This window comes from Asterias rubens, chromosome 7 (assembly GCF_902459465.1).
Source record: "Asterias rubens chromosome 7, eAstRub1.3, whole genome shotgun sequence".
Classification (NCBI taxonomy): domain Eukaryota; kingdom Metazoa; phylum Echinodermata; class Asteroidea; order Forcipulatida; family Asteriidae; genus Asterias; species Asterias rubens.
In genome coordinates, this window is record NC_047068.1 from 5,588,791 (window position 1) to 5,612,561 (window position 23,771).

The 23,771-nt window shown below is 38.7% G+C and overlaps 1 protein-coding gene across 1 annotated transcript in view; it reads right to left on the minus strand.

Moving 5' to 3' along the window:
- The window catches only part of LOC117292362 (integrator complex subunit 1-like), a 52,258-nt gene that overhangs the window by 9,057 nt on the left and 19,430 nt on the right, over positions 1-23,771 (minus strand). The window contains exons 23-42 of the mRNA XM_033774387.1: positions 22,161-22,310; positions 21,362-21,547; positions 20,035-20,130; positions 18,825-18,986; positions 18,145-18,256; positions 17,075-17,233; positions 16,526-16,598; positions 16,070-16,254; positions 14,962-15,071; positions 12,771-12,830; positions 11,807-11,977; positions 10,506-10,653; positions 6,287-6,409; positions 5,523-5,706; positions 4,583-4,864; positions 3,553-3,640; positions 2,512-2,759; positions 2,106-2,252; positions 1,554-1,667; positions 641-830 (exon numbers count right to left, since the gene is read on the minus strand). Coding sequence (XP_033630278.1) covers positions 641-830; positions 1,554-1,667; positions 2,106-2,252; positions 2,512-2,759; positions 3,553-3,640; positions 4,583-4,864; positions 5,523-5,706; positions 6,287-6,409; positions 10,506-10,653; positions 11,807-11,977; positions 12,771-12,830; positions 14,962-15,071; positions 16,070-16,254; positions 16,526-16,598; positions 17,075-17,233; positions 18,145-18,256; positions 18,825-18,986; positions 20,035-20,130; positions 21,362-21,547; positions 22,161-22,310 — 2,988 coding nt within the window. The remainder of the gene's footprint in view (positions 1-640; positions 831-1,553; positions 1,668-2,105; positions 2,253-2,511; positions 2,760-3,552; positions 3,641-4,582; positions 4,865-5,522; positions 5,707-6,286; positions 6,410-10,505; positions 10,654-11,806; positions 11,978-12,770; positions 12,831-14,961; positions 15,072-16,069; positions 16,255-16,525; positions 16,599-17,074; positions 17,234-18,144; positions 18,257-18,824; positions 18,987-20,034; positions 20,131-21,361; positions 21,548-22,160; positions 22,311-23,771) is intronic.

The following is a 23,771-nucleotide window of genomic DNA, read 5'->3' on the forward strand; positions in this document are numbered from 1 at the left end:
CGGGATTGCAAGCACACAATGAAGATAGGTTGGGGTGGGGGAGGGGGCTGGATTGCAAGCACACAATGAAGATAGGTTGGGGTGGGGGAGGGGGCTGGATTGCAAGCACACAATGAAGATAGGTTGGGGTGGGGGAGGGGGCTGGATTGCAAGCACACAATGAAGATAGGTTGGGGTGGGGGAGGGGGCTGGATGTACCTACCATGCTCCATACCGAGCACAAATTTCTTCTAAACAGCAATCATTCACCGATCTTGAACTCTTGGTGGCAGCAGACACTGCGGTGGTACCTGGGTTGTACTGTGTGCCTGAGGACGCATTTAAGGGTTGGGCGATACGGCTATCATCTGATCAGTCCACCGCTTGTACAAAAGAATGCTGGTCAACTCGTCAAGCTCTGTTCAACATGTTTATGTATTTTTTTCCTATCACTAAATTTTTATTTGCAATTATATGTAACGTTATTGTACTTTGTGAAATGGTCGATGAAAACAAAAATAATAATAATACATTTTCCAGGTACCACCTCAGGGTCTGCTGCCACCAAGAGTTCAAAATCGGTGAAGGATTGCTGTATTGATCAATCGCTTTTCAGTCATCTCTGAGAATATTAAGAATTATGTGATTAAAGCTAACTTACAGGGAGGATGGGGAAGTAAGCCTCCATGATGTTATGCAGAACCTTAGGGTCTTGATCAAAGAGTTGCGGCTCAAGAAGCTGTAAGATTCCTAAGATATGATTGAAGAAGAGAAGATGACCTCTAAGACGGAACTCTCGAAGGTTGAGATGAGTCCGACCCTGGAGGAGTACTGCAATCATTGGAAGTTGTCTACAAGAACACATAAAACATGGAAATTAATGGAAATTTTCATAAGGGATAAAGTATATTAATTGGTGTAACCCATATACACCGATGTGTGTTAGCACTGTAAACTCAGTACTTTCCCGAGCTATGGAAACAAAATAACAGGATATTATTTGGGTGGGATTCGAACCTAAGACCTTTGCAATTCTAGGGCAGTATCTTAGCAATTAGACCATGGAGATTGTCTGGTAGCTAGAGGCAGTTCCAATCCTAATGTCATCTCAGTTATCAATAAGGATAGGGTGTCATGGCGAGTAATTGAATTCAAGCTATGGTGGTTTGAATCCTGGTCATGACACTTGTCTCCTTGAGCAAGATACTTTACTTAAATTGCTACGCCAATATAAGATATCAAAGCAAGACAGAAAGCTGTGTACAGAATAAGTCCAAAACGTAGTATCTTGTTGATTCAGTTTGAACTGCTTCCAACCCACACTCTTATTGCTCTGTTACCACATCACACTGTTTTGGGGATTTTCAACGTCAGTATTGTAGTGCTCAGTTTTGGTAAATTGTCATTATTTATACTCAAGCTTTCATTTTCTTTATTTGTATTATACATGTATGCCAATTGTTGGTGGGGTCTGGGAGGGGACAACGCTTTACCCTAGACAGCCCCTGCCAACAAAGAAAAGTTATTTCCAAAAATAAATAATAAATAAATGAATAAAATAACTCCGATCTTACCTTAGTATGAGTACAGGATGTTCAGCTGCAAGTTTCCGGCAAGCTACGTTTGCATCATCAGCTCTCTGCTTGCTTATATCTCCTGGCTTACTGTCGGCTAAAACGCTCAATAATCTACAAGAAAAAGGAGATTATTTTGGTTTATTCTTACACCAATGTAAGCCAAGGATAAACCAAAACATATTCCCTATCACTTGTGCAAATAAAACTATAGGACTTGTATAAATATTCTTTTGAAAACAATTCTTAAAACATGCAAGGAGTGTTTGCGTGACTTAAAGCAAACGTATTCTTGGCACAACCAAAGACAACATCAATATCAGCAGAGTGTAGGTTCGGGTCTCAGTCAGGACACTTGTGTCCTTAAGCATTGCTTCATCCTTCAGATGGGACATAAGAATTCAAAAACATACCTCTTCAACCATTAAGTTTCTTCTTTCATGTATGAGCTTTGCATCCTTGGGAATACTAGGTGCTTTAGCAAACTCCTCGTTGTTATAATAACTATTATTATTACAGTTACTTCTTAGAAATTGTAGATGTTGTAGTTACCTGTGAGTGAGACAATCTACAGGTGTTGGTATATGACTCGTATCTTGTGATTGTAGCTTGGTGCTGATGAACGACAAACTCTGAATAGTCTCTGGTACCTGTAGATAAAGCTCTAGAATCAACTGCTGGTATAGAGCAGATGATGGGCTGTGGAAAGAAAACAACTTGTTTACAATGATGACTGAAGCAACTAACAAAGTCTAAATACCCCTAAGAAAACTGTCCCAGCCGACCTGTTCAGTTGCTGGGTCGTAATCCCTAAATGTGCTACTTAGGGCATATTTTAATTAGGCTTATGGTCGATCTGCTTAAGTATGTTAGTCGGCAATAGATACACAAACAGTAACTGGTTTCCTGTCATTCTGCTCTCAAAATGTTGAAGCATCCGCCCAAACTCTTTACAAACCTTGTCTCTCTACTGCTCTCTCCTAGATACCGAATCAGATGATCAACAACTCCCTTGTTACCATGGAAACCATTCAATAGTAACGGGAGTCTTGCTTTAATGGATGCAGAGGCAACGTCGCTGATACTGTCAGAGTTTGATGAGGCTCCATGTCTCCTGGAAGAATCTTCAGCTTCTTGGATGATGTAGTCAGCCAAGACGCAGGTCTGGTCTGGTCCGAGACAAAGGACATTCTCCTCGGAATGGCGCTGATCATTAGAACAAAATGAATAAAACAATTGAAAACTTTTGCTTCTTGCATCATTTCCGCCATTTCCATAAAATCATGAAATAGATATAACAGAAAACTGGGCCCAATTTCATAAAGCCTGTAAGCACAAAAATTTGCTGAGCATGAAATTTCTTCCTTGATAAAAAAACAAGATTATCAACCAAATTTTAATTTGTTGCAATGATATTGCTTGTTACTGGCATTCAGCTGTTGTTTGCTTATCCTGAAAATCACATGGAAATTGGGTTGGTAATCCTGCTTTTATTAAGGAAGAAATTCCATGCTAAGCAAATTTTTGTGCTTACAGGCTTTATGAATTTGGGCCCTGGTCAAAAAAATTGAAACTTTTGAAGCTGGAACTTTTGTCCACTTTCATTCAATCTGATTCAATATTGAAAACAGTTGACTTCCAAATATTTCAAAACATTACTACTCTGTTCTTATGCATAAAGCATTTTTCAAGCAAACTTGCGTCTAATTGGTCAATCCGTAGAAACAAGATTGTAATTCATGTGGTCCATATCAAACCCGTTATGATTGCACTGTTTTAAGCTAGTTTATAGTTTGCTTGAAGATAAATGTGTTATCACATATTTATTTATTAATTTCATATATTTATATCTTGTGAGAGGAGACAGTTTAAGTGTATCTGTATCAATAACGTTGCTATTGTGAATTATGTTCAAAACAGAAAAATCACATCCCTGATAAGAAGCAGAAATAACGGGATTAAGGAGAAGCTCTCATGACGGGATCATTGTTAATCTTACCTTAGATGCTCTTATATCTCTTCCTTGCCAGATCTTAGGCATATGAATACAAGCCCATAAGAAGTCCAGAACAGATGGTGCACTCAGACTGGGGATAAAGACAAGAAATTAAATATCTTGATAAAGACAACAAATAACATACCACTGAAGAAGAAATATCAAAAGTTTTTGATGGTAACTATTACCTTTGAGTTATTTGGTTAGTTGGTTGTACTGAGTATACAGTTCTCTACGTAGATTCGTGTGTGAGGAAAACCAAATATAGTATTCTTTATCCCAAAACAAAAATATAACCCTTTCAGTGCCTGCTTTTATTTTGCGTTTTCAATCTAAAAATGTACAGCTTTTTCAGCTTTTCCAAAATTCTGTTTATGGAAAAATTAAATAAGTCTTTCTCAACAAACAAAATGTTGTAATTTGTGTTGCCTTGGTACATCCCAAAGTCAACTGTACTTCTTGAGTTATAATTCCCTCTCATGATAACAAGTACACTATGGGTTGTTAACGATTGATGACACTTCTTGCGTACATCAAATAGATCCTACATGTACATGAATGGTGCTTTGCAGGATATAAAACTTATAGTACATGTACAATCTAAGTACTAGATGAGTTAACACTTAAAGGCAGTGGACACTATTGGTAATTGTCAAAGACTAGCCTTCACAGTACGTGTATCTCAACATATGCTCAAAATAACAAACCTGTGAAAATTTGAGCTCAATCGGTCATCGAACTTACGAGATAATAATGAAAGAAAAGAACACCCTTGTCAAACGAAGTTGTGTGCGTTTCGATGGTTGATTTCGAGACCTCAAGTTCTTAATCCGAGGTCTCAAAATCAAATTCGTGGAAAATTACTTCTTTCTCGAAAACTATGGCACTTGAGAGGGAGCTGTTTCTCACAAGTTTTATACCATCAACCTCTCCCCATTACTCGTCACCAAGAAAGGTTTTATGCTAACAATTATTTTGAGTAACTACCAATAGTGTCCACTGCCTTTAATAGAAATGAGTGTGTTTGTTTTACCTGTGTGTATTTTCACCATTCAATAACTTATTAATGCATCGGTGCAGAGTCCCCCAGTTTGCCTGGTGTGTCATTAAAGCCAAGAGATACGCACTTCCAACCATCTTCCTCTCTCCTTCAAGCCCCTCCCCTTCTACTTGCTGGCTCTTCTCATTCCTGGGGGTGATTTGAGCAAACATGGCTTGTTGCTGTAGATCAGGGCATGCTTGGCACACTTCTGGATCTAGAAGGGCAAGCCAGTCTATCAGGAGGCCTGCAGTGGAAGCTAGTAGCTGGGGTTGGCTGTCGTAAAAAAGAACAAGTTTTAAAAAATAACATTTAAAGGTACTGTACACATTTGGTAGTTTTAAGTTTTTTGTTGAACTATTAAATTGCAATTACTTTTACCAACCTTCAAAACCAAGTTACTCTTGGAACTAAACTTCTTTCTAAGATAAGTGGAATAATCCAATCTAGGATATCAATGAGTTTTACTCCTCTTGGATATTGTAGTTTAAGGGTCTGGGTACTTTTTGCAGGACACAAAACACAATGTCCACAGATTTACTTTAAACTCACACACTTAGATAATTATAATAGAAAGCTCCCCTCCAAATATCACTCACTGACGTTTTTGTAGTTTTTGAGAAATGAGTAAAGTAAAACACAAAAAAAATTTTTGTCTCAGAAGACGAAAATTATTTTAGCATGTAAAGCATGTTTCCATGACATTGTTTTACTCATTTCTCAAAAACTACAGCACCTCAGCAGGTAATAATTTGAGGGAAGCCTTCTAAAATAGTTATTTTCAAACTGTGTAAGTTTAATGTAAATCAGTTGACATGGTATTTTGTGATACAAAAAGTAGCCCAATCCTAGAAACAATGAAATAAATACTATTTGGATAGTAATAGTAGTAGTTTCTCACACATCAGGGTTTCAAGTCACTCTTGCAGCTTACCTAGGGCTCTGGGTACCAGACTGAGTTGCCTGCTTAGACTGTTGATGAACGAGCAGTCTAGTCAACATTTCTACCTTTCCACTTGACGACTGTGAGGGCGTTTTCCTCCCATGGCCAAGCGTCATGCAGGTTTTCAAGACTTTCTCTAGCTGGCTAGGGTCGCTATCCAGTAACTGTTTACAAGCTTAAAAAATACAAAATACGTCGAAAATCTAAATCAAAAAGTGACTCTACTGGCAAATTTTAAAGTTGTAGTGATTTGTAGCCATACCATTTGTTTTGAAACTTGGTTACATTTTGTATTAATAATAATTTTGTAAAATCACCATTTTATTCAGAATTTGGAGGTAATGTGACTTGGCTTGACTTGCTCAACTATTTTTTGAGTCTCTTTTAAAGAAAAAGCATAGCTTTGGTTTTTGGAACCGTTCTGTTGCTTCATGGATGTAGATATACAGTAAAACTCACCTGTATAAATTTGAATTCAAAAGGTTGTTGCCTTTTTGAGAAAATCTGGAGCGATTATGCCCTTATAAGAAGAGAAATCCCGAACATTTTTTTAATCCCATTCTCTAAAAAACATATTCCTCGGAAGAGACCCTTTTCTAAAATGTTGATACATTATCAGCAGCTGCAATTCCCACAACAAAATTCCCAATGTAGAGAAAAAGCAAGCAAGCGCAACCAAACTATTCTCTTAAATAAAAGTTCTTTATTCTTTATTTCCAAACAAAGCCCAGTTAAACACTGATTTTGTTTGCTACCTTTCTCTAAGAGTTGTTCATCTGCCGTAGAGTCTTTGTGAGTCAACGACGTGACGACTTGCTCAATAGATTTGTTGGTATCTTGGTTGTTAGGGTCCGCTATGTTGATCAATTCCTGCTTCACTGTAATCAAGCAACACAGAATTGTACCACTGAAAATTTATATTCACACCTTTACAACTTGAAGATTTAGTGCAAATTTCTGAAAGTTTGGCTTGGGATAGCCGACCCCAAAATCATCAAGAGGTAGTCATCAATTTGATAAAAATATACGTAAGACCTTAGCTAAATGTTATTCAAAGATAATAATGTCTTTCGACGATGCATTTTATCAAATGAATTTGACATTGCATTTTAATTGTACAGGTTTTTTAAAACCCTCTCTTGAAAATCTTTACAAGGATGTAAGACAGAAAGCATTTTACGTTGAGAGAAAATTTGGCAACAGATCTAAATTCTTATTTCCTCTCAAGCTGTTCCTTTTTGAGTCATTGTTGTCCAATGCCCCCACCCCCCTCCCCTTCTGGAACCAAACACTAGACGCAAACTAAGCTGGGATTAATCCACCAGAGGCTGACAATGGTCCAAGCCCAGTGGTGATTTCAGAGGCATGCTGCCTGCTGGCAACTCTCACACCTGCTCCATGCCTTTGGAACTGTCTCCCTCCTCAAATTTGTTACGCGGAGTCACTTGCAGTTTTCAAGAAACATCTCAAAACCTTTGTGTTCAAGGATTGATTGCTTCGACTGTTTACCCATTATCAGTGCCATTATTTATTTGATTATTGTTTTATTTCTTGTAAAGAGCTGTGGTACTTTGTGTAAGAGCGCTATATACATGTCTATTTCTATTATTGTTATTATTTAAACCACAAAAGCAAACTCATGAAAGATTATTTTGGACAATTGAAAAGCCTACTAGAAATCACAAAAGCAGTCATCCTTTCTTTTTTACCTATTAAAAAGTTAAACATTTCATTGATATATTGTTGATGTCCAATACTATTAAGTCATGTGAAGTGAATGAGTCGATAATTTCTCAGGTGATATTTCTCAAATTAATGTAAACAATTATAAGCAATGCATTCCAAGCTTGAAGCAAAAACAAACGTGGCAAAATTGCTATGAAAATGATGGGGGCATGAGTGGCCCATACGGCTAAATTTCATACCTTGTCTTAAAAAATTAAACAAATGTCAGCAAATGATAAAACTACTATTATTACGAAACCTTGGAATTCGAGACTTGGAAATCGAGACAAAGGAAACTATATGTGAACAAAACTATTTTTTATACAATTTTTTGACAAGATACAGGAACCTGTTACCCTTTGATTCATTTCATTTAATAATTTCATAGGTAAAAAGTACAAAAATAAGAACGTTAAAGAAAACATGTACATAAACAAAATATATTGTAGCACCCCTGATTAATTTTGAAAAGTAAACTAAATAAGTATAAGTTATTCTCCTTATGCCAAAACTGATGTATGAAACGGCCATATAAAAGAACATTATTGACATATACCCTTCTGTTTAATCTCTCGTGTTTTACATTCCTTTAAGGTCATATTGCTTCTTCTAAAGCTTCATTTTGTCTCTATTTAAGTACTGTAGGTTTTTAAAAATTATTTTTATTTCTTATATTTTCTTAAATACATGTATATTTTAATAATAGTCTACTATTCTTTATATGTTCCCATCTCAAGTTTGGATTGACAGACTTTTGGGTCACAGTGTTTAAGTTCACTTTTGTTAATCCTGGCCAGCTTGAACTAGGTTGTCTTTGTTCCTAATTCCCTGCTGTTCCGTCTCCCACCCCATTTCCTGTCCTTTCCCAATCTACCCTCATCTCTCATATATTCTTTACATGTTTCTTGTTGAATCCAAACCTTATGTCAGTGCCGTCTCAATGCCGTCCTATCAAAAAATAAATTAACAATAATACCACGCCCCTAAAAAAAAGAAAAAAAGTTCAGAGTTGACAAGTTTCCACTTTGTGGGTGACTTCTCTGAGTTCTTGCCTCACCCTCTTGTATCTATCATTGAGTGTCGCAACAGTTTTACATGTATGATCTGTATACCAATCAGAGAAGTTTGGGAACTGCATCCGGGTTGGCTAGAAAATGCTGTGCAGTATTTCAGGATCTATTTGTGCAATTCTGCATCCGGGCTGGCTGGAAAATGCTGTGCAGTATTTCAGGATCTATTTGTGCAATTCTGCATCCGGGCTGGCTGGAAAATGCTGTGCAGTATTTCAGGATCTATTTGTGCAATTCTACACTTCTTGTTGTTTTCATCTCGTGAGTTTCCCGTGATGTTTTTCCTGGCCATTTCTTCTTTGGGGACTTCTCTTTTGAGCAGATTGAGGCAAAGAAGCCTCCCACGAACATCTTCAGTAGCATGATGCTTTCTATGATGGACCTGTAGCATCGATGCCCTGTAGTCTTGAACATAACGAACCATGTTTTTGTTTCCACCAAGAAGATAGGTGTCTGCCTCTACTCCATAAATAAATCCAAGAGGAGCCATCTCTGTAGTTGTAGGCATCTCTTGACGCTGGTTGCCGGCCGTAGGTTGGGCCGGTGTGTCGTTTTGATGTCCTTTCGGCGATTGTGAAGCACTAGCAACTGTTCCCGGAGGAATCCTTTTGGCAAGGCAATTGACTGTTTGTTGAAGCTGTTTCTGTCTGTGCTGTACTTCATCAAGTTGTTCCTGCACAGAGAAAAACTTTGTCTTGACTGTCTCTTTGAGATCTATTAAGATCCCCAAGATGGCAGACAACTGGTCTGGCTGTTTCTGTACCGGTTCAGAAGGCTGTGGGCTAGTGATGAGGTCTTGTACCTGCGTTTTTACAGTGGCCCCCGTTCTGCTTCTTATCCCAGTAAATCAGAGTTGTCAGAAGGTTAAAAAAAAATTAAAATCACTTGCGTTGTCTTTTGTTCATCATGTTAAAAGAAGTTTGTCTGCAATCCAAATTCATGTTGGTGATGTTTTTTGATACAGTTGAAGATAGGCACTATCAATTGAAATGCATACGTCTAATAGATCTTGATGCAGAATTGTCCAGGATGACACAAAAAACTAAAAAGCTCATTTCCATTGCACCAGTCTCTCTTCGTCGAGTTGTCTTGTCAGACGATGCCAGCAGAGGAAGCTCCAGCAGCACGAGCATGCCTACGTGCTTGACATTCCCCCTGGCTCAGACCAGATGCCGCCATGCAGATCCGTCTTGGGCCAGGTGTTCCAAATCTGCTGGTATGCCCGGTGCGCGCTTCCCTAAAGACAACTCACTGTAAAGAAAGGGCCTTTTGGAAGTGTTCCTCAGGCATACAAAGAGCAGAGTCTAATGCTTTTGTTGTATCCACAAAGAGTGGCATATTGTGCTCGATCGCCTTCTCCTGCAGCTGACGAATGGCAAAAATCATGTCCACAGTGCTTCGATTGCTGTGGAAACCGCACTGACTCTCACGAAGCACTTCTTCAGATATGCACTGCAGGCGAGATAGAATGATTTTAGCCAGGTTATTACCACTGATGGATAGCAACAAGATTCCCTGATGGTGCCAACAGATGCGTCAGTCACCTTTACGCCTGAGATATTGATAATCGTGGCAGTCTTGAAGTTCTGGGGTAGCTCACCCTCTTCTAAGCAGGCGGTAAAGAGGTCCAGCAGAGCAGCCTAGAGCGCTGGTCCACCCTTCTTGAAAATCTCAGCAGGGATGCCGTCTGCACCAGGACTATTTCCTGAGCTGGTGTTCTTGACGAGCTCCTCCATGGTCAGTAGGTGGTCTAGCTCCCCTAGCGTGATTCATTATTCGGTCAACACTCTGTGATGGCAAGTTTGTCTTTTTCAAGAAAATCTAACGGTGCAGGGAGATCAGTGAAAAATCTTGAACTCCGGAAAGATCCTGATAAATCACATGCTTGCCTTTCTGAAGAAAAAAAAGCCTCCCCTTATAATATCAAAGTACCAAAAGAGCAGGACCCAGTTTCATAAAGCTCTTTTAAGAGCTCTCAAGCAGATAATACTGCTCATCAAATTTCTATGCTAAGCAAAAGTAGGTGGGGCACCAGTCACAACAATTTCATCTCTATGGACTTTATGGTCACCACTTTCTGCTTAGCAATATTTGTCTGTGCTTAGCAAAGTTTGTTGTGCTTTCAGGCTTAATGAATTTGGACCCTGTTGAGACCTACGACTGATTTAGATTTTCTTACCATCAATATCAACATGCTGCCCAAAGAGTTTCTTCTGACATCTAGTCAGCGTATGAGCAAATAATCCTTCCTTCATGGGTAGCGTCTCGTAGAGTAGCTGAACAACGTCAGGGAACTTAGATGGCAATCCATACTTTTCTAGTTGAATCTGTAGAATAACATTATCACATTAATTATAACAATAATAATAATATCAATATAAACCACAAGGGAAACTGACTGGGTAAATTTGTAAATGATTTTTGGGGTTGAACAAAGAATTGACTGGAGTGGGATTCGAACCAACGACCTCCGGATTAACGTGCCGGCACGTTAATCCGGAGGTCGTTGGTTCGAATCCCACTCCAGTCAATTCTTTGTTCAACCCCAAAAATCAATAATAATAATAATAATAATAATAACAAAGTCTGATGAAATTACGTTTGGTTACTGACACATACACAGATGTTAGTTAGCACTGTATACTCAGTGCTTTCCCGAGTCTTGTGAAATAGGCATATTACCTGAGTGGGATTCAAACCCACTACCCTTGCAATTCTAGAGCAATGTCTTTCCAACTAGACTACCAGAAGTCTTATAAAATGCACAAATCCAACAAGGATACTCAACACGCGAAAATTTCATTAGTTGCATTTTTGAGATATGGCTGAAAATCTGGAGCAGTTGTGTCTACGCAGGAGGATGATCCCAATAGGAATACACAATATGAGAAATGTTACGCGGCAACACTTCTCAGATTCATATAAGGGGGCATAAAAACCAATTACATTTTACAAAACCACATTACTTTGAAGTGAGATGTTTCTAAAAATGCTTTCTACAATCGAAACCTGCTGTACGCTTCTTACCAAGTTAACTTAAGAGTGATTACCGAACATATACCTTCCCTTTAAAGGATTATGGTATTTTTTGTAACACAGAACTAGCTAGAACACATTGTCCACAGATTTACATTAAATTTACACAGTTTGAATATAATGATAGTAGAAAGCTTCCCTCAAGTTTTTGAGAAATGAGTAAAATAACGTCAAGAAAATATATTTTACATGCTAAATAATTTTTGTCACTTGAGACGCAAATTAATTTTGTGACTTGTTTTACTCATTTCTTAAAAAACTACAGCACCTCATTAAGTGATATTTTAAGGGAAGCTTTCTAAGGGACGCTATCATCATTATCTTCAAACTTCGCGAGTTTGATGTAAATCTGTGGACATTGTGTTTCGTGTCCAACTTAAAGTACCCAGACCCTTTAAGTCAGAGTTTGAGTCTGAAGTTACCGTGTCAATGACAACACCCTACCTCTCTAGTGAGTAGAAGTTTAAACAGCGGACAGCTGAAATCTGGGTGTGACGCAAGACTCTCAGGAAGTAGAGTCTTGTCCTTTAAGACGTTCCACACTCCTTCTGCCAGAATCTCAGAGCTTCTATGAAATGGGTCTACTTTAAGACATTGGATGTCTTCAAGAAGATTCTGGGGAAGAATGACAAAGTATTGGTTTTAGATTCAGAGTAAAGTCGTCCAATCAAAGGCCGTGGTCAGGGCCTATAATGCTCCGTCCTGGTGCCCCTTCAAAAGCTTCCAGTAGACTTTTGAACTTTCCAAATGGAAGTGCCCATGGCAAGATGGAAATGCCCCCTCAATTATGTAATACTAGGCATGAAATTATCAAGCTTTCAGAAACATCTCCTTTTCTTTACAAAGCGAAATATTCCAGGTACTCGCATCTTCAAGAAAACTAATCTCCAACTAGAATAAATAGAGTAGAATCATTTGCAGATGAGAATCCCATCATGGAATGGGGGAAGTAGAATTGGAACTACATGTACTTCAGAATACCATTGTTTGAAAAGGGTTTGGGGAGGGAAGAGATTCTAGCCACTTCCATACTAGTCAGCAGCATGTTATCTTGTGTTTTTGTGTTTTATCTCAAAAATATGTTCAATATACTTTCAATATTCTTCTTCTTTCGTTTGATCTCTGGACCAAGGTTAACATTGAATGTAATTAAGTTTGTAAATTAGCGACTTCAAACCACTTGATGGATTCCTCGTTGAGGTGTCTGAGTCCCTGCTTGCCTTTTGGTGTTCTGAAGTCAGGGCAGTCATGAATGATGTGGTTGATGGTCTGTGGCTGCCACACTGTCATAAATTTAAGCTGGTAGCTACGATGCTGTGGAGGAACGAGGCATTACGGCCTGGCCTTTTCTAAGACTATCGAGTTTGATACAAAGTGTTGTCTAATTTAAATTTTAGATTTGTCTTACCCCCTGAATTGCTGCAAACATCACTTGAGTTTCTTCTGACGGTTCATCATCCACAAACAGCTAGAAATATCACAAAAACATCCATCATTTTAACAATTGTAAAATCTCTCATTCTACTTCTACTTCTCAACTCGGCAGAGTCTCATGATGGGATATCACGCCAAGATTCTAGATGTGAGGAAACTGATCATCCTTTATTTCATTTCATTATTGACTGGTTGTGAAGCAAGGGACCTTCAGAAAAACAAACTTAATGTCTATACAAGCCAAGAACCAAATGGCGAGAAAAACAAACTTAATGTCTATACAAGCCAAGAACCCAATGGTGAGAAAAACAAACTTAATGTCTATACCAGCCAAGAACCCAATGGCGAGAAAAACAAACTTAATGTCTATACAAGCCAAGAACCCAATGGCAAGAAAAACAAACTTAATGTCTATACCAGCCAAGAACCCAATGGCGAGAAAAACAAACTTAATGTCTATACAAGCCAAGAACCCAATGGCGAGAAAAACAAACTTAATGTCTATACAAGCCAAGAACCCAATGGCGAGAAAAACAAACTTAATGTCTATACAAGCCAAGAACCCAATGGCGAGAAAAACAAACTTAATGTCTATACAAGCCAAGAACCCAATGGCGAGAAAAACAAACTTAATGTCTATACAAGCCAAGAACCCAATGGCGAGAAAAACAAACTTAATGTCTATACAAGCCAAGAACCCAATGGCGAGAAAAACAAACTTAATGTCTATACAAGCCAAGAACCCAATGGCGAGAAAAACAAACTTAATGTCTATACAAGCCAAGAACCCAATGGCGAGAAAAACAAACTTAATGTCTATACAAGCCAAGAACCCAATGGCGAGAAAAACAAACTTAATGTCTATACAAGCCAAGAACCCAATGGCGAGAAAAACAAACTTAATGTCTATACAAGCCAAGAACCCAATGGCGAGAAAAACAAACTTAATGTCTATACAAGCCAAGAACCCAATGGCGAGAAAAACAAACTTAATGTCTATACAAGCCAAGAACCCAATGGCGAGAAAAACAAACTTAATGTCTATACAAGCCAAGAACCCAATGGCGAGAAAAACAAACTTAATGTCTATACAAGCCAAGAACCCAATGGCGAGAAAAACAAACTTAATGTCTATACAAGCCAAGAACCCAATGGCGAGAAAAACAAACTTAATGTCTATACAAGCCAAGAACCCAATGGCGAGAAAAACAAACTTAATGTCTATACAAGCCAAGAACCCAATGGCGAGAAAAACAAACTTAATGTCTATACAAGCCAAGAACCCAATGGCGAGAACATAAATTTGTTTTTTAAGTTTCAGTTTTAGACTTGGTAGGTAAACCCCAGGGACTTATTCCAGAAAAACCTATGCAGTCAGGTCGGGACTGAACATAGATAACTTATACACCATGAACTAACACGGCACCTCTATTTGTGGAGTCAAATATTTTACTCCACAAAGTGTCCAACCAGTTCGCAAAATAAAGGAAAACTGTGCAATTTCGAGGCATATTCTACTTTTAAAACATCTTTCTAACTATATGCATTTCATAACAAATGGTTTTCAAACACTTTTCATAGACCAACTCGCCCGATCCAAGGCAACATGTCCCTTTAAGGCTATGCATGGCTACAAAACACTCGGTAAGTAAGAATCCCTTTTTTTGATTAGTGGTGGCTCTGAGAAGAGCCGGTTTCTCCTCGACATTGCTCCAGAAGACAGCCTGAGCACACTGATTAAAACCTCAAGCAGAAATCGGCTCTTATATTTGGGGGGCTAATCATCCTTACTCACAGCTAAGAGCTGAATTGCGAAGGATGTGGCTACAACGTGTTGAAGGAGCAGGCATGCAAGGGCGCCTTTGGCAGCCAGCCACGTCAACCCATTATGACCACGGAACACAGCCAAGATCGAAAGTGTTTGATTTTTTTCGAGGGAGGAAAACTGGATTGTCTGGAAAACCCTTGTGGCACAGCAGAGAACCAACGCACAACTAAAATACGGATATGGCCCTGGGTGGGTATCGAACCAGGGTCACCTTGGTGAGAGGCGAGCGCTTTACGCACAAGCCAACCATGCCACCTCAGAGGCACCTCTACTCACAAAAGAGATATTGTACATGGAGTCACTCTAAACCTCACTTATTTACCATAGGATGACTTACTTTTCTCAGTATTTGTTGCCATTCTTCAAGATCTCTTTCTGGAAGAATTACACCCTGCTCCGAGGTATCCATGCTGTCTTCTACTTCAACTTTGATGCAATCAACTTTATCTATGAATAAACAGACAATAAGGATGTAATGACTATCTCTAATGAGTTGGGGTGGTTCTGAAAAGAGCCGTTGGTTTCAACGCGACGTTTCGATCAGTAGGCTCTGATTGTTTTCTGTAGAAAGCTGGACTCTGATGCTGCATGCTGCTTAAGTACTGACACTGTGGAGGCGGATTAGCTTGGTGATGCAAAAAGGCGGGAAATAGAGGCGGGAATGAAAAATGATGTGTTGAAAAACACAAATGCCCTGGCGAGATTGATCTCGTCCAAGTTATTGCTTGGACAACCTTCCTTTTGTTTTAGTCATAATGACCATTTCACTTCAAAAAACAATCGGCTTCTGGGGGATCCCATGACCAATCCACAAACCAAGTTTGGAGTTAGATTGTCCAAACAACACTTCTTTTGTTTTAGCCATTTGATGACCTCAATATTTAACTTAGGGGTCCAACAACAATCGGCTTCTGGGGGATCCCATGACCAATCCACAAACCAAGTTTGGAGTTAGATTGTCCAAACAACACTTCTTTTGTTTTAGCCATTTGATGACCTTAATATTTAACTTAGGGGTCCAACAACAATCGGCTTCTGGGGGATCCCATGACCAATCCACAAACCAAGTTTGGAGTTAGATTGTCCAAACAACTCTTCTTTTGTTTTAGCCATTTGATGACCTTAATATTTAACTTAGGGGTCCAACAACAATCGGCTTCTGGGGGATCCCATGACCAATCCACAAACCAAGTTTGGAGTTAGATTGTCCAAACAACACTTCTTTTGTTTTAGCCATTTGATGACCTTAATATTTAACTTAGGGGTCCAACAACAATCGGCTTCTGGGGGATCCCATGACCAATCCACAAACCAAGTTTGGAGTTTATACACCCAGTCCTTCTACAATTATCGCAGAACTTTTTTTAGAATCCGTTGCCAGCTCTGGTGCAAAGATTCTGATGGTAATACAGAAGGACTAAGTACTATATATGTAAGAGCTTCACCTTTCTCCTTCTCAGGGGGTGTTTCCAGGTCCTTGGTGAGTAGTTTATGAAACTCTACTCCCCCTGTTGCTCCCCTCATTTGTTGCACCTCTACCAGCTGAGCCATGTAAGCTTTATCTACTACAGCATGTTCCATGGCTTGAGGTTCCTGCTTAACGGCAGAATCCAGGTGGGCTAGCAGCTTACTGAAATATCAGATAAGATAAGATAATCAGTTATTCAGTTAAAAAGTTATAACCATAATATCAGAAATTGTTGTGCACCCCAAGCTCTCTAAAAAACAAGTAACCCTAAAACAAAGATCAGTCCTTTCTCACAATGTTTTACACTATCAACAGCTCTCTGTTGCTGGTTACCAAGTAAGTTTTTATGCCAATTTATATTTTCTGTAATTACCAGACGTGTCCACTGCCTTTAAACATTGTCAATGTATTGTTAGATATTCATGTTACCTACCTCATACTAGCAGTAGGAATTCCAAATGATTGGATGAAAAGAACAAGCTGTGCTGGCTCCAAATCCTGAAGGGCTGCAAATAATTCAGCAACAAGGAAAATTTCAAATTTTACATTTCTTAATGAAGTTGTTGAATAAATTTGTTTGTCCCTATATGTGATGCAGTCAAAATAAAATTAATTGTGTATATTATATCAATATAACTTTGTTTTTATATTTAAGTATTTGTAATTCTGTAATTCTCTATAACTTATATTTAATAGCAATATGTTTCATGGACCTATTTAATGTGGACCATCGATGTATGTTTCTTGTTTGTTTTTTTGTAAATAAATGAAGCTGTAAAGCTTCAAAGCAGTGAAAAAAACAAAAAAACAAAACGGGGCATAGCTACCTTCCACTGATAAAGTAACTTCTATGTGGAAAATGTCAATTTGTATTGGAACTTTGCAAAGGGCACCACAACAAAACCACAGGGCACCAGTCAATTGTTGTGAATGCCGTGGGTTATTTCATTGATTGGGGAAGATTTATGAGTGATTTACCGACCTGCTTCGACGAGTTCGAGGACGTTTGATCGGATCATCCTAAGCTTGAGCCAATCAGGGAGGAGGAGAGCATCTTCTGAGGTATCAACGAGGTACGCAGATGGAGGAGAACTATTCTCAGGAAACCAAGAATGAAGAAGTAACTGGAAGTCACTCTCCACTGAAGATGGGGAAATAATTCATGAAATTACAATAATTAAACATTGGTCAGTATTTGAGAGTAACCGTGACAATCTGTGATTTGTTATGTGAGCACAAGAAGGGCTTTAAATTGTTCAAACAACTTTTTTTACATTGCTTGTCATGGCCAAGCGGTTAAGAGCACCGGATTCAAGCTCTGGTGTTTGATCAGCAGAGAGTGTGGGTTCGAAACCCGGTTGTGACACTTGCTACGTAAAATTAGGGAGGTAGTGCTTTCTGCTCTACCGGCTAGGCTTTGGATTGATGATACCCAAGCCTACATCCGTATGGACTGAAAAAGGGGTAACCCTGTTTCAGTCCAAGGAGTAGGTGGCAACAGCCTCTGAAAAAAAAAAAATTGAAGCCCACACCTTGAAGTGGCCTTTAGGCCTTGTGTGTCTGGCGACTTGCATAAAAAAAAATATATAAAAAATAGAGCAACAAGCTTGTGTATTTTTTTCTTCAAGATGTTTGGGATAATAAAAAAAAGCACATCCATGAAGACAATTTTTTGATTCATATCTTTTTGTTAATTTGCTCTTAAATTTGCAATGCTATTTTCTGTTCGTTCAAGCGATGTGGTCTAAATGAAATGGCGCCATATAAAAGCCCAGTGTATGTTTGATGTATGTAGTAAAACTTGCTTAAAGTCAGTGGACACTATCGGTAATTGTCAAAGACCAGTCTTCTCACTTGGTGTATCTTAAAACATATACATAAAATAACAAACCTGTAAAAATTGGAGCTCAATTGGTCGCCGAAGTTGCAAGATAATAATGGCAACTATGCATAATGGTGGGATGTAAGGAACACATCTCTTAATTCACAAAATCCTAACTTCAACTCAGAACATAAATTCAAGAAATTAAAATTGATATGAACTAATCTTACCTTTTGGTTCACCATAGGTTAATAGAATGACCATAGCATGTACAATCAGGATATACATAGTTGCTGATTCACCAGTCTGCCAGTAAAGAACCACCTGGTCCTGGGTATCCGACTGTAATAAAGAATCATTCCATGGGAAACATTAGCAACAACTAAGGGCTACCTTAATGGTGTTTGAAGCTTTGTAGGGTGTGTAGAATAAGAGTCACTATAAATAGGAGTCCTGAAGATGAGCAGAGTATATATTCCAAACATCGAGAAGAAGAGCACACGAGCAGAATATACTGTTTGAAACATCAAGACCAAACCAGCTCAATCAGTCGTCGAAGTTGCGAGATAATATTAATGAAAGAAAAAAAACACCCTTGTCACATGAAAATTACCTCTTTCTCGAAAACTACATTACTTCGGAGGAAGCCATTTCTCACAATGTTTTATACTAGCAACAGCTCTCCATCACTCGTTACCAAGTAAGGTTTTCTGCTAATAATTATTTGAGTAATTACCAACAGTGTCCACTGCCTTTAAGCAGCTCTATATAATTGGGCCCTGACAAATTCTATGGCAATTCACTCATACACATCCAATATTTGTTGTATAAAATTTTAGAAATTAATTGGGGAATATTTATTCCAACAAACGTAGAGAAAAAGACAGAACCAAGAAGAGGAGTTCCATACCCAGCTGTACCCTTCCTCATTAGGCTTGGTTGCTTTAATGAGATAACGACTGAAGATCTTAATCATAGCTGCTAAGGTCACATCAGCTACTTCATTATAAGTGTCTCTAGGTAAGAGACAAGAGACGATGGTAGGACGCTCTACAATCAGCTGAGCAAGATCCTATAGAGAGATGGTATGTAATAAGTGATTAGCAGAAGGATTATTCAAGAGAGAATTTGAACTGCCTCTAACCACTGGACTAGCTCAGTGGTGTAGTGGTATAATAACAATAATAATAATAATTGTCAGTTCTTATATAGCGCATATTACAAAATAAAGTCTCTAAGCGCTTCTGTGATTAAAAAGATGGACTTTAAATTTAGATTTAGATTGTTCTAGCGTAGAACAGTCTCTGAGATTGTTAGGATGGGAGTTTCATAGTCTAGGTGAAGCATATTTTCAGGAACGTTGACCGTAGAACTTTGTGTGAATTGAAACTACTGTGAGTAAACCTTTCGAACTGGAACGAAGTTTTCTGGAGACATAAAGATTAAGACATCTGCTCTAAGAAAAGGAAAGGTTTATTTACGTAGGCTTCAATCCCACCCGAGCTATTAGCATGTAGATTTCTTTTTTTCACAGAACTCAGAGCAGTACCAGTGCTTAATAACAAATGGGTTTACATGGGTAAAACCAAAAATTAATTTATCAAGATGAAAACTTTTATCTGAGAATTGTGGTTTTGTAACTGTGTAGGCTGGCTATGTTATTTTATTTTTAATCCAGGTAAATCCATTTTCAATCCAGTAAGTATTTGAGCAACTGAATTAAAAATCATACAACTGAAATACAATCTATTTCCATTTGCACTTACATGTAAGGGAGAAAAAACGATTCAAACAAGTGAACTTAGGAACATGCACCAAGTCGAAATTTAGTTTATGACCTAAAACATCAGGTTGTGGTAAAAGTGGAGATTAACATTGCCCTTGCCCTTGTTATCATTCGTTATTACCAGTCCCACCTTCGAGCACCCCCCCCCCTTTTATTCCCTTTTTCCCCTTAGGCTTTTTAGAGGTGCTGGTAACCTCTTCCTCCTTGCCACTCCCTGGCTTGGTGTTTTCATCATTTTTGCTTCTTTGTAGCTTAATTTATAATTTATGTATTTTTATGACAGTGTTAAGCTTAATAAAACAAAAAACTACCAGAACGGTTATAAATAACTCACCACACCGAGGTCATTAAGGTCATTGACAGGAGCAAACTGTGAGAGAAAGACGACGTAAGCGCTCAAAGCTAACGGAGCTGTCTCAATCTGACACGCCTAGATTCAACATCAAAAACAAACAAACTGTGAGAGAAAGACGACGTAAGTGCTCAAAGCTAACGGAGCTGTCTCAATCTGACACGCCTAGATTCAACATCAAAAACAAACAAACTGTGAGAGAAAGACAACGTAAGCGCTCAAAGCTAACGGAGCTGTCTCAATCTGACACGCCTAGATTCAACATCAAAAACAAACAAACTGTGAGAGAAAGACGACGTAAGTGCTCAAAGCTAACGGAGCTGTCTCAATCTGACACGCCTAGATTCAACATCAAAAACAAACAAACTGTGAGAGAAAGACGACGTAAGTGCTCAAAGCTAACGGAGCTGTCTCAATCTGACACGCCTAGATTCAACATAGAAAAACAAACAACTTGAAATCATCATAACTCTTTAAAGGAACATTTACAGAATTGGTAAGAAACAAAAATCGTGAAGTTCACAGATTTACATAAAACTTACACAATATAATGATGATGATAGTTGAAAACATCCCTTGAAATATTTCTGTCTGAACCGTCATATTTGATGGGAAATAAATAATCTAACTTTGCGTTTTGAGTTTATTGCTCAGTATACAAAACCGATTTACAAACAACTTACAGGGTTTACAGAAGGTAATGGTGAAAGTGAGCATTGTACTCATTTTAACTTTTATTTCAATGCAATGCAAAATTTGTGATAAGTTTTTCACTATTCTCTCATGACCCAGATGGCCGATCGATCACAGGACCAATACATTGATTGCATGTTTTGTTTGTTTGTTTGTGTTGTTTTTGTTGCCGTTGATGTTTTTTTTTGGGGGGGAGGGGCATTGCGGGGGTATTTGTGTCAGCCAATTTAGGGAATGACTACACTAAGTTAGGTTATTATTATGAAAAATTAGATCATATAGATTATTAAAAAACCAAGGGTCCCATAGCTAACCATGTCATCCAAGGACAAAACTATTATTTAAATGTGCAACAAGAATCACAATCAGCACATTGTGCTACATGTATGTAGGGCTTCGAACCTCCACTCAATGATCTACCTGTCTCAGAAAACAAGTGCCATAATAAGCTAGGTAGGGATTCGGACATCCACTCAATGATCTACCTGTCTAAGAAAACAAGTGCCATAATAAGCTAGGTAGGGATTCGAACCTTCACTCAATGATCTACCTGTCTAAGAAAACAAGTGCCATAATAAGCTAGGTAGGGATTCGAACCTCCACTCAAATGACCTACCTGTCTAAGAGCAGCCGTAGCCGATGCCCTGACTGCATCAAAATGAGGGAGGGTTGGCATATTCTTCAACAGCCACTCATGTGATGCTATCAGTGTTGGGCAAGCCCATGGAGGATCTTCCATTTCCATCTCTTCCTCCCCTATTGTGGATTGGTCTTGTGGGGTAGACAGTACCATCATCAATCCCTTAGGGTAGCAGAAGAAAGGAATATAATAGGTGTTAATTTTTGCATCTGGTGAAAAGAACCCAATTGGTTTTTACCTTACATGGATGTGTATTAAGCACTGTATACTCGTTACTTTCTCGAGGCAAATCACTCAAGCAAGATTCGACCCCAACATCTTTGCATCACTAAAAGCAGAAGTCTTACCCTGACTGCTTGTTTAGAGAATACAGTGGTCACACGTGAATTGTACCAAAATGCCCATATCAGCTACTATCGACCAATAGATTTGACACACTTTCAATCAACCAAAAAGGCAAAAGAATAATGGTGAAATGAAAGGTCATTTAAATAATTACATGAGTTTGCATTAATTTTTTTGTAAAGAAAAACGAAAGCTCTGCTTCAGTTATTTTTGAAAGAAATGATTGGTCTCTAAAGTGTAAATGCTTACCTTAGCAGCTAAGGCCCTGCTGGCCTGTTGCTGTGAGCTGAGTCTTCTAAGGAAGTAGTCCATAACTTCACAGCATGTTGTTGCCTGTGAGTCTGGTCCTCTAACAAGGCTCTGTAATCTCGCTAACAACTGCTCTCATTGTTTTATTAATGCTAACCTAAGCTATTATTATTATCCTTACCTTAGCAGCTAAGGCCCTGCTGGCCTGTTGCTGTGAGCTGAGTCTTCTAAGGAAGTAGTCCATAACTTCACAGCATGTTGTTGCCTGTGAGTCTGGTCCTCTCACTAAGCTCTGTAATCTCGCTAACAACTGTTCTTGTTTGTCGATTCGCTGAGAAGAATAAACAATATTGTCACATGAGTGCAAGAAGGTCATCATCCCAATCAATGTACACATGATAGGGATGCGATTGTATCAAGACAAAACAAATCCTGTAAATTCAATAAAAGTTCTCTCTTTGTGAGGAGACAAAGCCAATAGAATGAGCCATATTTTTTACCATGTAAGGGCACTCTCAATCACTTCCGGGGGTATGTTCATTCTTACCCAGAACAGTTATTAAAGATTGGGACAGATTACCACCACAGACATCTAATCCATCACGGACAGTTAGACTTTTAAAGGAGCCGTTATAATCCACCTCTAAAGCAAATTGAAACTACGGCACAACAAAAGTGACAGAACGTCTATTAATCTGTGCAGGGCGAATCGCGTATACCCCCAAGAGTGATAAAAGAACAATATATACAGCGCCCTCGCATGGTAAAAAATAAGGCGCATTGCAAAATGTAAAATACTTTTACAAGAAATTCTTGAACTTTATCAGTCATTATCAGTCACTGTTTCTCACGGAATGTCTCTGTTGGACAGAAATATTGATTGATAAATGACTGGTTACCACCTAATGCAGTTCATGCAGTTCCTAATGCAACTATCGATGCTTACAGTCTTTATATCATTGGGTCTTGCCTCAGCCTTGCTATAGGCAGCACTCCAATTCCAAACCTCTCATCACTAACCCCTGGGAGGGATGTACTGACAAACAATGATGATTGGCTACTTTGCATGCATGCTAATTAAAATGTGTTTGATTCTGGCATATTTAAAAAGAACCAATTCCAGGGATTATGAGTGAGCAAGGCATGCTGGGAAAAATTGAGCATTGAGATCAAACAACCCTGGGAACGAGGTTGGTCTTGGCTGGACTTGGGTATGATCTTTTTGTCTTAATCAATCAAACAATGTGCACTGTCCCCTGTGGAAGTGTCGTGGCCGAGCGGTTAAGAGCAACCAATTCAAACTCTTATGTTTCTGATCAGCAGAGCGTGGGTTCGAATCCCCAGCTGTGACACTTGTGTCCTTAATACAACACAATACAATGGGTTTTTATATAGCGCCATTTCATTTAGACCACAGCACTTTAAACGAACAATAGCAATGCAGATAATACAACAAATGAACAATAAAGCAATAAACAGACACTAAGGAAAAAGATGTTTTTAAGTGCTTTCTTGAAAATAGGCAGTGAAATTGAGGTGCGTATTGTGATGGGAAGATGGTTCCACAGTCCTGGAGCGGCTAAGGAAAATGATTTATATGCAGCGGACTGAAGAGATTTGCTGCTCGGTTTATTTAAGCAAGACACTTAACCATTGCTTCGTACCTCGGATGGGACGTAAAGCCGTTGGTCCCATATGTTGTGTAACGCATGTATAAAAGAACCCAGTGCACTTATCGAAAAGAGAAGGTGCTAAATAATTGGGTCTCAGAATTCATCACTGCAAAGTTTGT